Raw genomic sequence first — 16,787 nt, forward strand, 5'->3', positions numbered from 1 at the left:
CTGCAGTGTACTCCTGCTTGGTTTCAGCAGTGTCAAAGATGAGTGGAGAACAAAGACAAGTGTTTGCGTGCAGATACATGGTAAGCCGGAATGCCGGCTGATTGCTCACTATTTCAACCAGATACCTTTGTAGTTTCACCCTGAGGCTAACCATTGTAATATAGCTATTTTATGGCTGAGAGCAATTGGAATTCATATACATACATACGTGTGTGTATACATATATACATATATATAAGATATAGACTAGATATACACAGGTTAATTCTTGTCAAGAGAAAATAGATAACATGTGTGTGTAATACAGCTCTCTTTATGAGAATCTCTTATGCATTCTTTGGGTATGGGGTGATGTTCAGCAAGTTATTTCATTGAAGGATAGTATCAGGCTATGTATTTTGCAGCTTCTTGGTTCGTGAAAAAAAGGTGTTCACTAAAAAGCAATGTATTAAACTCTCAGATACTGATTTTTTCCCATTTTCCTGATTTTTACAAGTCTTCTATCTGACCTTTCAGTATTAAGGTATACAAACACGGGTTAAAGAACCATTACCTTGACAGTGCACAGACACTGTTTTCCTGTGTTAGTGCTATTTTTCTGCCTCCCATCTCAGCATAACTAACAATTGGCTGCACGGTGAGTCTTCCAGGAATTCACTCATCGGTCCTGGCGTGGCATTAATTGGGTAAACCTGCTCTTCCCTCATCTGTAATTGAAGATACTGAGGGTAAAGGCCCAATCCATGGGGAAACATTAAGTCCCAGCAGGCTGTGCACCACTTGAACCTCATGCTCTAGCGTATGAAGAAGCCTTGCTCCAACAAAATGCTTCACAGATGACATTTTCTTGTGTTGTTTCGGTGCAGAATGCAGACTTGTGTTATATATTCTGCTGCAGACCTGGTTCAGCTGCCTCTGAAGTGGTTCAGAAATACAAGTATTTCTGCACAAAGGACAGCATCGCTGTTGTTGGAGCAGTGCTAATAGCTGGGATTGTTACCTGGAGAGAATCCTCAGACAAGAAAGAGGAACTGAATGCCATGACTACTTCAGAAAACAACCCATTAAGCTGCTAATCGCTGCTCTTTAAAAACGCTGAGAGCTGTGTAACTTTCCCAGGCTCAAGACCAATGTTTTAACCTTCATTAAAGAGCACAGTGACACCTTATTCGAGGGAGCTTCTGCTTCAGTCTGCAGGCAATGTAAAATTTGCGCAGTGCGTGCTTGAATCTTGACAGGATTGCGGCTTTGGGGGCAACGCGGTGCCTTATAACACAAAGAACACTTAAAAGTTCTCCTGAGATAATGAAATCAGCAAAAAACGCCTGGAACAAACAACAGTCTATCAAATAATGCAGGCTTCAGGATGTAGAAAAGCAAGTGTCTGCAAGGTCTAAAGAAAGCGTTTAGTGAGAAAACAGACAAATGAACAACAGCAACAAAAAATAAGAGGCACAGATTTAAAAAAGAAAAAAAAAAAGACAAATCTTATTTATTGTGTTTTATTCCATCTGCCGACTGGATCTTTATAGAGATTCCAACCCAATGTGTTTTCCCGGGATAATTCAACTGATTTCACCGCAACGTAGCATCTCTCATTTGACATAATTGACACGGGTTGCCAATCAATCCAAAAAGGTATTTGCAAATACATGAACTGGAGAAAATAGCAGAGCCAATCCAAAATGCTTCCAGAGAATACAGTCCAGAATCTTAACTTCCAACCCCCACCCCCTCCATGTAAAGAAGCAAATATTAGGATACTGCTGTACATAAATGAAAGCTGCATTTTATCTCATTGACCTACGTTCTGACTTTTAGATAACGGCCTCATACGTTTAAGTAACTTTTTTTTTTTTCTCCTGACATATTTACATAAAACTCATCTACGTTCACTGTAAATAACCATAATAACCTACTGTGCTTTCAGCAGCCAAAAGCTGGTTTGGCTAGAAGTTATCAGATGAAGATTCTTTGAATTAAGGGTATGACTAAATTACATCAACCTGTGTGTACTCCTACAAAACACTGAAGGGAATGTCGTGGCATTTATCACTTTACAAAATGCAACTTAGTGCTGGCTCTGAGCTGCTCTGACAGTAGCATAAGCCCAGCAATTACAGTCAAGCTGCAATTTATGGAGCATACATTCTGCAATACTACAGCATTTTGGTGTCTGCAGTGCTGTTAATAAAACCATATTGATTTTGAAAAGGTAGCAAGCCAAATAACCAATCGTGTAGCAAACAAGGCTCAGCAGTGCCAGCTTGGAAGTCTGCATGCACTGACTCCAGGTTTATATATTACAGTCATTTCTTTCAACTGCTCTTGCTACCTTCAGAGCTGAACTGCACAGCTTATTTAACCGTATCCGCTCTGTGATAGCCAGAGCCAGATCTAATCCTCTCTGTTCAGAAGGTCATGCTGGTTAGAGGATGGCTGAAGTTCTTCTTCAGTGACCAGAAAATCAAACAGCTGTCCTGAAAGCACAATCTGCTGCTAGAACTTTCCTTGAGAGAATATTGCTAGAAAACCACTCTGCTAATAAAGTTTTCCCATTATAAAACAATGGTTAAAATAAACAAGCGTCTGTAATTACAAATTCTTATCCACTATGTTCTAAGTAGGCAATGTTCCATACAGTTTGTGCTGAAGCTCCTCTAGCACCCAATTTAAAGTGAATTCTACCGAGACGGGTTTTTAGTAACAGCTATTGGAGATAAACATCCACATACCAAACTCTGCCTTTCTTGTTGTTCCTATGGAGGTTGTATCAGTCCACTGAGAAAATTCATTTCACTGAAAATACAAAGCAAAGTACCCAGCACCAAACCAAACATCTCCTAAGCTTTTAGGGTCTAATCCTGCACCTCATCTTTTACAAATAATTATTTTTCAGTGAAGTCATCCAGTTTTCAACCTCGGTGGGGCACCGAGGACCTGTCCCTGCCTCTTTGAAGGCTTTCTTCCAGGCTGCTACAATAGAATATACCTGCTCTGCCAGTAAATGCTCTTCTCTGGGTTTGCAGGCTCACTCTGAGCATCAGAATAAAGCTTTCATCCTTCTGTCGTCCATATGGAAGAGCAGTGTAGGGTAAATGATATCCTAACATAATTGATGAGAAGTAGGCAATTAATTTGTTTAATGCTTTTTGTTGAGGGTATATGAATGCTGAGCATGGGATCTTTCATATTCACTCAACCAAATGGGGATCTCTCTCCTGGAAAAAAAGGCACCCACTGCTTTCATCTCTGTGATGCTCCATCCACAGTGCCTCTTCTCAGCATAATCCTCAACAAGTTGATATCTGGCTGAGTAGCAAGGAATATAAAAATACTTTTGTGCTGTTTGCTTGTTTATTTGTTGTTTTTGGGTTTGCCTGTTTTTGGGTTTTTTTTGAGGCTGAGATATGTTCCGGCAATATCTTCAGTCTTGACCATTCCAAAGAGACTCTACAAATCAACTTCAGCACAAGTGTATGAAGACATATTGATAGCAATTATGTGCCCTGCTACCAGGAAGAGATTTGCTTTTGGAAGTCTTCAGCATGTGACCTCAGAAGCAGCCGTCAGACTGAATACCTTTCAGCAGTCTAATTCTCAATGGACTACACACACACCACGTTACTTGTGAAGCATCCACCAGCCTTATTAAGGCATGTTCCAACCTAAATAAATAACGCTGTTCTGAAATAACTGCTATTAAAGTACCAAAGAACAGAAATCCCTGTTTGGCATTTGGTCCAAATTAAATCGTTTGTTGCTGAAACAGACTTATAGTTATTGTGCAAACAAATGTATATACACACTGAGAGAAGAAAGCCCTTCAGCAGGGATCTGTGCTGTTTCCAGCCCCATGCTGCACACTGCCACACGTCTAACAGCTCTCAGGCCAAGGCACTCCACCTGAGTGGCTGCTTTTGAACTCTACCACCCAACGTGGGCTTGCTATGCGTGACAGTTCTGCACAGAGTGAGCAAGAAACAGGGGAAGCACTGACAGCCATTTGCAGAGCAACACAGTTAACACTGAATTCTGTGAAGTAGAAAATGCTAGAGAGAACACTGTGTCACAACTTTACATGTCAGCTTTCAGAAAGCACATTGAACCTATTTATCCAGCATCGTATAAAAGCACCATTGAAAGGTTGAACAGAGAGCACCGTGTATACAGAATTTTGATCAAGACAAGCGAGGGGAGCTGTTCAGGGAGCCATGGAGAAGTACAGAGCCCAGAGGAATCCCGGCAAGATGGGTTCCCTGGAGGCACAGTACAAGAGGGCTTAAGGAACAAGGTGGCTGACCCTCAGCCAGCTGCTTTTTGGGATGGCCCAGCTTTGTGTGACTGATGGACCCAAGCCCCAGCACCCGTTCCTCTCTGCAGTTCCCCCACCCTGCAAGGCCTGCTGCATACCAGCAAGCCTGTAATTGATGCCAGTACAGAGACTGAAGCTGCCAATTGTTCACAGTTGACATGGCCACAGACCACATCTCCCTGAATCCTCACTGTTGAACGACGTAGGTTCTTCAAAAGAAGATTGATCATTCTTATTGCAAAGCTTAGTTATTGTAGCTACATCGCTGGGCTTTCTAGAGGAAGTTTATGAGAGGCTATTGCTAAGCTGAGGCTAACTGAGGTCCAGTGCATTTGATGTGTCTTGACTGTAAAGCTGTTTCCAACTGTTTCCAAAGCTGTTTCCCCCACAGATAAATGGAAGAAACACTCTTTTTGGTTTTGTGTCAAACAAACACAGTGTGGAAAAAGAGCATGGAAGTACTTGGTAAAAAAGGCACTATAGCTGATCTAGCTGCTGTAATTATGTTCGTGCCCATGCACAGATATCCTTAAACAAATGTTTCACTCAGACTGAGAAAGCAATTCTGAACTCGTCATTGCAGAAAGGGACTGCTGGCTTCAGCGCGTGCCTGGAAGTCCCACAGGAGACAGGTTCAGGGAAGAGACATCCAAACTCCATGTCTTATTTCTACCTGTTCCCAGAAGGGAATCAGAAACGATCTTTTCAGTAGTGTAAGTACAACGACATTGCAGTTTTACTACATCAAAGTGTGAGTTTCTTGAACAGTTATGCTAACAAACCAAACTGTGAAGTTGTCCCAGGAAAGATCATCATGTAACAAATACTTCATTCGGCACATTGACTTTTTACTTGAGATTATGGTGAAAATGAAACAAATGGCAATGAAGAGATAAGTAGAAGAAAGTCCCCTTTCTTTCCAGTAAAACTGATGTATTTGAAGATTGCTGCTGGAAAAATCTTTCCATCCAGTATACTAGTGAAAAGGAACCATGGCAATAGCAGCCAAAGAGCAGATCTTACTTCTGGTGAGAGGAAACGAAAGCTAAGTTTTTTTGTCAAGTGATGTCACTTTTTGTTTCAGAATGTTGGACTAAATTCTAAAAATTTATGTTGGACTAAATTCTAAAATTCCTCCTTAGCATTAGACTACACCATGGAGATTGCAGGGATATAACTCCTCACCTGTCCTTGTTCAGGAGGCAATCCCCTTCATGGCTTGGTGGGTTTGGAGGTGAGGGCAGCCATGCACGTAGCAGCCCAAAGCCTGAGCCTGAGCAGGCTGAGGGTCCGTGGGGCTGGAAGCAAGTCCTCCTGTGGGGAGTTCAGAGGAAACTGGCCTGACCTGAGTCTGAATCCCGATCACAGAACAGGGATGGAAGCTGGGACTGAATGCTGTCAGGACTGAATGCTGTCACCTGCCAAGAGCTGGAGGCTGAGGGGGGAGCGGACAAAGCATTTCCCAACAGGGGAAAGAAAGGAAGGAAGTGGCTGAGCCTCACTGCCCTTCCTCCCATCCAGCACTCCTGGTTCTGCTCCAAAGGACAGTGAATACGAGCAGGCAGGCCCTTCTTCCTTGGACTCAGTGCTATTGGTGGGGTTTACACTGAAAGTGATGCTTTATTTTCTCATTTGCAGGTTAAAATTTTGCAATCTGGACCTCCATGTTTTACTTTGCTATTGTTAATTGCTATTATTTTTTGATCTTTAAACTGCTCATGTAATTGCATCTGATGAACCTGACAAAACTCATGTTGCTACCGTTTCTCCAAAAGCAGCCATCCATGTAAAAAGTAAGACAGTCCTTAAAGGATAACTGCATCCTGAGATGTGTGTGGGAACCTCAGGAGTGGGGTATGGCTCCTGCTATGCTGCAGGAGTCAGACTGAGGACAACATACAGAGAACAGGGAGCAAAGAGCAAACACGTAGCTGTCTCCAGAGAGTCTCAAACTCGGCACAGATCTTCTGAAATGCGAGGCATTTTCTCTTTGGCCTTAAACAGTGTAAAGCAGGAGGAGAGAACAGTCAAAGATGAACTTCACAAATTCACATTGAAGGGAACACTGACAGGAAAGGAAGACCAAAGTCAGCTTTAAAAAGCACTGCAGTGAGGTGGAAGCATAGGATGCAGCTGTGGAAGCACGGCAGCACAACCAAGAACAAGGCAAATGCAGACTGGGCTGCATGGCATCACTCCAAGGAGGAGCCTGGCCCAGGTGTGTCACCTCACCTCGCCATGCTCATTACAGTCAGCATCTATAAACCACTGCACCTCAACCAGTCATAAGCTTACTTCTAGGAAGCGTGTGTACCAGAGCTGTGTTTGCCCTTTATAGTACCAAGCATTGTGCACTGGCCAGTGGTCTGAGAAGGACTCAACCTCATGCATCAAACCTCAGTACCAACTGAACCCAAGCTAAACCCATGCTAGGCTGATACAGAATGAGACAATCCCTGTTTAAGTACTGTTTATCTTGCATTAAAATAAACTACCCTTCAAGCACATGCCAATAGTACCTATGTGAACGTTATGTGAAGGGTACCAAGTCTGGACTACAGATTATGCCTGTTTACAAAGCACCTGTGCATGTGAGCATACACAGGGATACGCACAAATGTACACATAACTGTGTACAGATGCATATAATATAATGCATATTCCCTACTGCTGGGCTACTCTTGTCTTACTGTACCGTTCGTTGTGCTATTCTTGAAGAAAACAAGAATATCAGTCCAGTACCTGCTTATTTCATCTCAGAACTGTACTCTGTTTTCAACAGTAACTGAGTAATTTCGTACCTCTGGAAAGACAGTGGCTTTCCAACCGCTTGTCAGAGCCCCAACAAGTCCTTGGTCCCAGCAGTACTGACTCTCCTGCTCCTTCCAGCTGAGGAACAAGGATGACCAGTGACTGATGGACACAAAATACACTCTCCTGCCTTCTTTTTTGGCCTTCTGTCAGTGTTCTTTTATACACACTCCATTATCTTGAACTTGAAAACAGCAAGGCGTGATCCTCAACCCTGCGTAATAAAGTAGGATTTGTTCTTTTACATACTTCTAAAATAGGAAAAAGATATACAGCAAAAACAAATAAAACCCAAAGAAAGAACAGGATTCCTCTCATGACACAAAGCAGTAAGATAACCTACAAAAGCTTTGAAGATGAAAATGTGTGGTAAAAATGAAAATATCATCCACTCAACACAGTACAAAAAATTTCCTATGTAATGCACTAGTCAAACATACTAAAATACTGCAAGTCTTAAAAATAGATGAGTCAAGACTATTACGGTGAGACTAAACATTGTGGTAACATTCATTTGTACAACCTTCTGCAACATGACCATGTATTGCATGTGTATGTGCAGGTACGTGTTAGCATGTTGGGGAAATAGAGCAAGAATGCTAAGGGGGCTATTTGCCATTTTAAAGCTCTATTTCACAAATAATTAAATGGAATACCCTAAAAATACCAGTACGCATCTCAAATAATGCAAGTCATATTCTACAGCCCCTGACCTGCAAAAAGCAAAGGGAAAGAAGGGAAGGGAAGGGAAGGGAAGGGAAGGGAAGGGAAGGAAGGGAAGGAAGGGAAGGGAAGGGAAGGGAAGGGAAGGGAAGGGAAGGGAAGGAAGGGAAGGGAAGGGAAGGAAGGAAGGAAAAAAAGTCTATGGAATTAATTCAAGCACATGTGCATTATGTCCCTTGTGATATGAAGTACCTTTTGCTTACACTTCAGTTGCAATGACAATGAAATAGGAATTCTGACCCCGCCTCAACCCTCACCGTCCTACCAGGCTGAATTAGAGCTCCCAGACAGAGGTTTGCACACCTTCCCCAGCCCTCAGAGTCCTCCTGACTGAGGCATGGCAGTCTGCGAGTTGCTCAGTGGATTCCTGAACTTGGATGAAAAATGATTCTTGAAAAACACATAGAAGCAACTGACACAAAATAATCCTCTAAAATGAAAAGCTAGCTTTGCGTAAAGGCAGTCTTTTTGGTATGTAACCCCATCAGGATGACAAACACAGTGCTCCTTCCTGAATTCTGGCTATCTAGGAACTAGCAATAAAAAGCCAACAATAAAAATTAACCTTCCTTTGAGCTTCTGTCCACCGCCCAGAATCACCCATAGATACCATCCGCTGGCTTGAAACGTACATGGCTTCTTCACACCTTTTGCACATAGCTTTGCTCCTCAAAATGAGAAGCACTTCCCTCTCCTTGTTTCATGTATTCCTTTTAAACCAGCAGAGAACACAAAGGCTGAAACCCGGCTGCCGGAGTAGTTAAAGTCTGGTGACATCCCTGTGGTGCTGCAAGTCCCCTATGCTCTCATAGTCATTCTCTCCCGACAGAGCAATGTGGTTTGTGTGAGGCACAGACAAGGTCCTGTCTTCGTCTTGGCTCACTGCCTGGATTGCTTCATAGTCAGGCTCCAGCTCCCCGTTGGGTCTGCCCGCCGACTGAGGCACAGTGGTAGCACTGAGGGTGTTCTCAAAGTCCTTCACGCTTGCATAGAGGCCGCTGCAAACAGACGGGGACCTCTGAGATGTGATTTCTTGAATACAGGTGTAAGGAGAATCCATTGCCCTGATGGCCTGTCCTGGCTTGCTGACCGACGAGTACATCGCTGAGATCTGGGAAAACGAGATGCCTGCTGAGTACTTACACATGCTGTAAAGCTTGTGTGCCAGTCTGACCCCCTCCCACCACCAGGATGTTGATTACTTATTAGACCTGCCAACAGCATCATATCCTTTCTTACAAAACTGCTCATCTTGCATGCATTTATTTATTCTTTCCTTCCAAAAATGAAGGTAAATCGGATCCAGGACAAAAAGGACTGGCTTTGTGAGCTCCCAAAAGCCATGCTATGGCCCTGGGACCAACTTGGGCTGAGTGAGGAGACAGCACCAGAGGGATGATCAGCTTTAGCTGCTGGTTGGGCCTCCTATTATTTTCTGCTTCCTTTTTTCCACCTATAGGCCTGATAAAGCCATATCCTATAATGCTTCTGATCTCAGGAATGCAGCAGTGCAAACTCTGTACAAAAAAACTTGGGCTTTCATTTTCCCTTTAGACAATTTTTACCTCAGATTCTGCTTAATCATGCGGAGCTTATGCTAATTTCTGCCTGAAAAAAGGTCTCTAGCTCATTACTGAATTTTATACAAGAAACCTACTTCGTCTTCTGTAAGAGATGGATCTTCCTCTCGAGACTTGTAAGACATCGAACTAAGCCTCTGTAAAAAAAGGAAGAGAGAAAGAAAAAAAGGCTCATTACCAGTCAACAGTGTGATACCTACAATAAAACCCTCACACTACAATCAATATGTTGTATTTTATGGTCATTTGCTCACTAGTTCCATTTCACAGAGCTAATTTCCAGCGTACATCTCTGGAGATAACAGCCCTGAGGTTAGTAGAGCTTTTTAATGTATCTGCTCTTACGATGACCTGAAAAGGGCAAATATAATGTAATGCTTAAAACAAACTCCGCTGTGCTGTATCCCTGCCTTTAGACTTCCAATGAAGCAAGAATGAGTCTGCAAAGGCTTCTGAGCAATTAAAAGTGAGTGATGGTAAATCTTCAGGTATGTTCCTAGAATACAAAAGGTCTACACTGAACTTGTGCTTTCCTTGTGGAAGTCACACAAGACCTTTTTCCTTAGAGGTTCCTTACAGCAGATTCCTTCCTTTCCTGGTTCTTTTACTTCTGATCAGTTCCAAGCTTCAAACCCTGAACCTGGGTCTGATGAAGACTCTGAAGTCAGCCCCTACCCCAAGGGCTCCTGGCTGCTGACCTGCTGGCTGCTGGACCTGCTCCTCAACCTGGACTGATACAATGAAAAACAAAAAGAGAAGTTCAGATGCATTTTGGCATCCCTTACTGGATCTGCTATACTGCAGCAGCTTGGCTTATTCTTTCTTACCTGTAGGATGTTTTCTGTCCTGAGGAGTAGGTGAATATTATCACTGTTACCCACCAAAACAAACTGTGTGCGAGCAAAATTCTGCAGTGAAGTCATTTTCTTATTAGAGTGTCTGTGGGCACTTCTGCATTTTCCCACTCCAGTCCTGACTAACACCCCCACGTGCTGACAGCCCTGCGCTTGTTTTCCTATTGCATAGCATTCTTTCCTCTAAGCACAAAACCCATAACAGTGGTCTTGAAGGATATCACCGTGTTGGGAACTGAAAAAAATACTCGCTCCTGAACAGTTTGTACCCAGCAATATTATAAATCACATTAGAAACCTCAGTGCAAACAGAACATGTCCTTGTTTTCTATCCCCTTTCCTTTAGTTCCTCGACAGCACTGGATTTTGTGCTCGTTGGCTTGGCTGTGCTCCTGACTGAGGCACCAGAACAAGGATGCCATTCTCCTCTGGTGCATTAGCAAGAGATGCTTTGCCCATCCTCATGCTGTGCTGGTCTGAAATCAGATGGGCAGCAGCCAAACGTGCACACAGAGCACTTCTACCACCCTTCCTGTGTTTGCTCACTATGGAGAGACTTAGGAGAAAAAGGAGATCCGTGCTGCCTTTCCTGATTAAAAAAACTTTAGAAAAAGTATTCTGCCCCTCCAGTTTTAATAGAAGGACTACACCCAAGTTCTTCCAGTTCACAAAGGCCTGGAAGAGGCACTGTGCTACTGAATTTCCCTTTCTTCACCAAAACATTGGAAATTAAGATAAGTTTTGTTACTCTATATACACTAACTATATTATACGCTTCATGAGTGCTGGTGCAAAAATAATGCCAGTGGGTCACCTCTATGATTTTCACAAGCACAGCATGCAGGCTCTTGTTCATCACTGTTAAAAAAGGATAGTGAATGGTGGTGACTATGTGGAAAAAATAATTCTGTAGATAAGAATCTTCTCTATCAAACGGTGTTATTGTGCTCTTTGTAGCTGCTGTAGTTTCCATGGAAATAAACAGGAGGCATTAGTTTTGGAGCAATGTATGTATAGGTGGCCCAATGCAATTCCTCCTCACTCAGACCAGGCAAACAAGAAGGCTGGATGCCTATGCTCTAGTCCAACCATAAAGAAGAAACACCGGTGAAGTCCATCTAACTAAAGTAATTACAAACATAGCACTTATTTCCATAAACATCTTGTTCCTGGTTGCCACATCAGCAAACACAGGCACTGCAGCGCAAAGCTTGAAGAAGGAGAAGAAAGGGAAAAAATATCACCACAACAGAAAGAAACACTCCTGCACCCACCTCCATGTACAATGCCAACAATAATGACATTTATATATTCAATCAATTACCATTTCCAACTCTGCTGCAGCTGTAGCTCTCAAGGACAGGACAGGCGCATGCCTCAATGCATAATGCATGCACCTAGCACAGGGCTCGCCAATGAGCTGATGCTGCCAAGGCTTAACTCAGGATGACATTAGCTCTGAATAAATTTTAATTAGAAAAACACCTTTATTTTTTTCCTGGCACTTAGAGAAATGCATGTGCCATCTCTTGATTAATCCTTCAAAACCTGAACCATTTTAATCAATTCCCAGTCATCACAGACACTGACATTGTATACACAGTGTGCTGGGAGCTCCCGAGCAGCAAACATGCCTCTTTTGTATCTCTGATGGGGAAATACAATGATTTTCTGGAAACTTTTCACACCTAGAAAGGAAAATGTCACTTGTTCTGAGAGCTGTTTCTCTAAAAAATTAATTAGAAATTACATGCGGCCTGAATTGGGCAGAGGGGAGCGTTGGTGGGCTATGAGCAACGCACCATATTAATTTACTGCTTAATGAGCTTGTTATTTGTAAGAATGTGCACTGAAGAGTCTGGATGAACAATGTTCAGAGCATGAGTCTTCTCTGTATTCACACTGGCTCCCTGGGGCTCTTCTATACATTATACAGTTAAACACTGAATCATAGAATCATAGAATGGTTTGGGTTGGAAGGGGCATTTAAGATCACCTGGTTCCAACACACTGCTATAGGCAGGGACACCTCCCTCTAGATCAGGCTGCTCAAAGCCCCATCCAGCCTGGCCTTGAATGCTTCCAGGGAGGGGGCACTGTAACATGTATTTAACAGGTATTTTTAAATAGTTAAATAATGAAGCAGAGGCTTTTAATGTAATTTCTAGACAATATCTGTGAAAAGCTTTATGAGAAGCACACTGCAAGGATCCTGCTTATAGGTTCCTATAAAACAAACACATGCCTTTAATACGGAAGCTGTGCTGTGCATTTTCCCATTATCCTATTTTAGCCTTTGAGTGTGTTTTAATTTCTAGACATTCTTTGCTATGCTAAAAAACCTCCTCAGCCCTGTATGTTCTCCAGCTCTTGTCTAGCATTCGGACACGGTCAAGTAGTGCTTACCTTCTCTGGTTTACTTGCTCCTTCTGTCCCTTCTCCTTCATCCACTTCGTTCTCTTGCACATTCTCATTCTCATCAAGAAGTTTCATGGGTACCGGAGGAGGCAGCTCATCCTCTACGTCCGGCGTGTTGTCAAGAGGGCTTTCAGAATTAGCACTTTGGCGACTTTTTTTGTTTCGGTCAACAGATGCGTATTCCGCTGATTCAACTCTGCGCTCAGGAATCTGATCCTGACCTTCAGTAACCATCATTGAAGCCGCTGACTTTCTGCTGCAGCTTCTTTCCACGTTGGCTGCTGCTCCGACGTCTTTGATTTCCTTCACAGTTTCATACAAGCAGTCTTCAACTATGTTCTCTTGAGAGGAGCTGTCTTTCAAGACTTCGTAAGGCCCTTCCATGCCGAGACCTTGATCGTTTTCAGCATTCCTAGCTGAGATGATGGTCTCCATGGTATTGTTAGGTGGAATACTGGGTAGTTCCCGGCTCTGGTGGCATTTTAAGGATTTCCCAAGACTATCCTGTTCTAGCAGATCAGAAATAGATGTTTGTACTTCTTCGTAAGGCTGGATACAGGCAGTTGTACTGTCCTCTGAGAGCACTACAGAAAATGATTAAAGAAGTGTTTAAGACAATTGCACGACTAAAAAAAGCAAATGTGGTTTGGTACTCTCTCCATTACTTCAGTTTTCTCTCTCATTAAAAAGGGTAAATTATAGTAATGCCTGAAAAAGTCATCATGTTTTCAGTTTACAAGATTTAATTTATGGAGATTTTAGCACTCTACTGTTAAAATATTATTCTGATAACACCCTAAATGTGCACCCCCACATCACTTTACACAGCAGTGTTCTCAATAATGGGTGGGTAGACACAGGTATGTTCAGCTGGCTTGTACTTGGTTCTGTTGAATGCTTACAGACTGCTGAGTCATCTCCAATGAGGAACACTGGCATGAGGCCTCAAACCAATGGCATTTAAAATATCTCGAAGAGATTTTCCTCTTCCACTTCCTTATTTTGCAGTCAAAAACCACTTTTTTTTTTGCTGCTTTCTCCCTACCCAGTCTCATCTTGTTAAACACGCTGGCCAAATTCTCATCTGACCCACACCTCACTCAACCTTGCTGAAGTCAGCCTCACGGCTCACAACATCAAGAGCAGTTTATCAGAAGGCTGCATCATATTTCTCCTCGTCTTGCAGCACAGAAACGGAAGGCTGACAACCTACTAACGAGCCAGCACATAAGCACAAAAGAGAAGATTAGTTGGTAGAATGTGTTTAAGTCATAGAAGTGGGCCACATGTCTCATAGGGCACCGAGGACTGAAATTTATGGGACCCCTCATCTTACAGCGCTCACATAAGACATTTGCCTGTGTTCACAGATGTATACATACACATGGACATACAAACACATTCCAGATAGTACAGGGTATGCTACTTCATGTGACACTATTACTTCTTTCAAAGATCACTTCTTAATAGCTTTACAGTACAGTTCCCATGTCATTCTCTTGGAAAAAATCTACCCGTTCTTCCATTTCCTTTAGAGTGTTTGACACTATGACAACAAGTGTTACCGAAGCAATCAGTGCCATTGATTTGGTGGTTGATGTTTCTTTATCTTGTGCTCTGGGCACGCAGACTCACACAGCCAACTCCCCTGGGAGATGTTATCTGACAAGAGAACCCAGGAAAGAACTTAAGGTGTGAGTAATTGCTACATGTATGGGAAATGTGAGAAGAAAAAGAAAACATCCTTCTCCATTCACCTGCCCCCTGTGCACACCTGGAGAAGAGTAAGACACATGCAAGGGGTCCTGTTCACTGTTATGTTAAAGGGTTGCTATGCACACTGTAAGCTAAGTGTAATCAAACAGTCTAGAATCTGCCTGACAGCTGACAGCACTGCTTCCTCTTAGCAGCAGACTCCAAAAGCTGAATGTATGGTGACCACTGGCAGGCAGGAATGCCTCCCTGCATAGGGCTCTGCTCTGCACACAGAGTCAGTGGGAGATGTAAACAAAGCAACAAGTCAGTGTATGGGAACTGCAGTGAAATGCAATGGCAATGTTTAGAAACTCCTTTGCTTATTTGTCTCGGGGGGTTAAAGCTTTTATAGCTTACCCTCCAGCTTCACAGTGAGCTGCAAGTAAAGGGACATGGCCCCGGTGCCACAGCAAGCCATTGGCTCTCAGCAGTGCTGAACCAAGAGCACATTTATTTTTAGGCACAGCTGAGCAAAGTATTTTCCAGAGCTATGTGACTTCGAATGAGCGTGAATCTTTTTGAGTGTTCAGCAAAACAAAGAATAAGAACAAAAGGAACTGCATTTGTTTCCTAAAATACAAAAACACAAGCGACAGCCTCCTGTAGCACAGGTCTACGACCCAAAGCTGTAGTCTTGGAAGGAGGACCTGAAATACTTCCACAGACATCAGAGCACTTCTAAAGCACTAAGGTCCAGCCAGACCTCTGGTCATATTCCAGCTCCATAGCTGGCTGAGATGGGAAGCCAGCAGGCTGTGTCTGGTGATGGGGTCTATCTGCACCTGTAGCTGTGTGGCAGCTGAGTTTGTGACTACACGCAAGGACAGCAGATGGCTGGAAACCTAAGACATGATCACAGATTACAAAAGCTTTACAGCAGGGCTGAGTTGGGAGCCGTAAGTGTGGGCACTGCCCTTCATGGCCATCCCACCCACCAGAGCGGCGCTGCTCACCGTCACCATTGCTGAGTGCTCCGTTCTGCTCACTGCTGGGTGGCGGCTCCGTGGCGGAGCTGGTGATGGAGTGGCTGAACACCTCCTTCTCGGAAGGCTGCAACACAAAGCAGGTGGGTTGCATCAACGCGCGGGCGGAATGCTTGTTTCCAACAGCAGATACATAATGAATTTCATTCTCGTCTCAGGAGTGCTGACTTGCATGTTTTATTGCCAGGAAGGTCAAATCATGCACACTGTTCTCCAAGAGTTATTCATGTGTTTACAGATGTTAGAACACACTGATGCAAGTACGCCCAAGGTGATCTCCCTTCCAAACTCTGTGTGAATAGAAATCACCGCCACTTAAACAGTTAGAAGACAGTGGCTGACAAATGGGTAAACCACACTTGCACTTCAACGTGAGCAAAAGGAAATCAGGAGATCTGGAGCAACAATAAAAAATGCAGATTATTGAGACTGACTGAAGTTGTCATCCTTTTACTGCTCTGAAACTCCTAAACTTCCTGTGCTCAACAGCTGCCAAACTCCTGATCTGTTTTCCAACCTGCAGTATTTTGCAAGGGGCCTGATGCAGACCAACCCCAAGGAAGACATAAGCTGTCAGAAACACTTACCACGCTCATCAGATTTTCGTGATCTCCATTCTGATGTTTGGACTTCTTTTCCCTTAGTGAAGAAGTATAACACGTTAGGACAGATTATACTAATCTTCAAAAGTCAATCATTAATGGCTTTTACACAGCTGCTGATTCACAACGTTATCACAGATGGAATAACTAATGATGATTACAGAGGTAGGTGTGGTTCCAACATTAGGTCATCAGCAAGATCGGGTGCTGGTGAACATATCCTGAGGAGGTACAGGGAACATACACAACCTTTTTTCTTGTTTAATGTAAGATCACACTGAAGAGTTACTGACGGTAATCACAATATTATTATCACCAATTGAACTGAAACTGAAACATTCTGAGATACACGATACATGTGTTTTGATAACAGATGACCTGTGAGTTCCCTAAACTGTGTGAGTAAAAGGTGTCTGTCTTCTAAAGTAGAAGAAACCCACACAATTCATCCTACTTCTACTCCATGCCAGTTTCAATGAATAAGCACGAGAGCATGAGCAGTTCAAGAAAGTCTACAAATCACATAGTAGCAGAGGCTCTGCGCTTCACTTTTAGATAAATTCTGCTTCAATGGGAACTTGGCAATACTCAAGGTCTGGACTGAGTTTCCAGTTGCTACCATTTTGGAAATAGAGCAATAGAACTGTTAAAACAGTTCAAATTCTACCTGATTGTGAAATGAGAAGACAAAGCAAGGAAGTCTGCAGCCATGCCCAGATCATACAGACTATTGTTAATGTGTTGTT

At 43.1% G+C, this 16,787-nt stretch overlaps 1 protein-coding gene across 4 annotated transcripts in view; it reads right to left on the bottom strand.

The window, feature by feature from the left end:
* Nucleotides 1–1,459: 1,459 nt before the first annotated feature.
* The window catches only part of PAG1 (phosphoprotein membrane anchor with glycosphingolipid microdomains 1), a 90,433-nt gene continuing 75,105 nt past the window's right edge, over nucleotides 1,460–16,787 (bottom strand). For 3 of the 4 annotated variants that reach the window (XM_015855850.2, XM_015855851.2, XM_015855852.2), the window contains 5 exons: nucleotides 16,027–16,078; nucleotides 15,410–15,506; nucleotides 12,690–13,285; nucleotides 9,507–9,566; nucleotides 8,610–8,960 (listed from right to left, as the gene is read on the bottom strand). In XM_015855850.2, coding sequence (XP_015711336.1) covers nucleotides 8,610–8,960; nucleotides 9,507–9,566; nucleotides 12,690–13,285; nucleotides 15,410–15,506; nucleotides 16,027–16,078 — 1,156 coding nt within the window. Of the gene's footprint in view, nucleotides 8,961–9,506; nucleotides 9,567–12,689; nucleotides 13,286–15,409; nucleotides 15,507–16,026; nucleotides 16,079–16,787 lie in introns of all 4 variants that reach the window. The other variant, XM_015855849.2, reaches the window with a different exon arrangement.

Source organism: Coturnix japonica, chromosome 2, assembly GCF_001577835.2.
Source record: "Coturnix japonica isolate 7356 chromosome 2, Coturnix japonica 2.1, whole genome shotgun sequence".
Taxonomy (NCBI): Eukaryota; Metazoa; Chordata; class Aves; order Galliformes; family Phasianidae; genus Coturnix; species Coturnix japonica.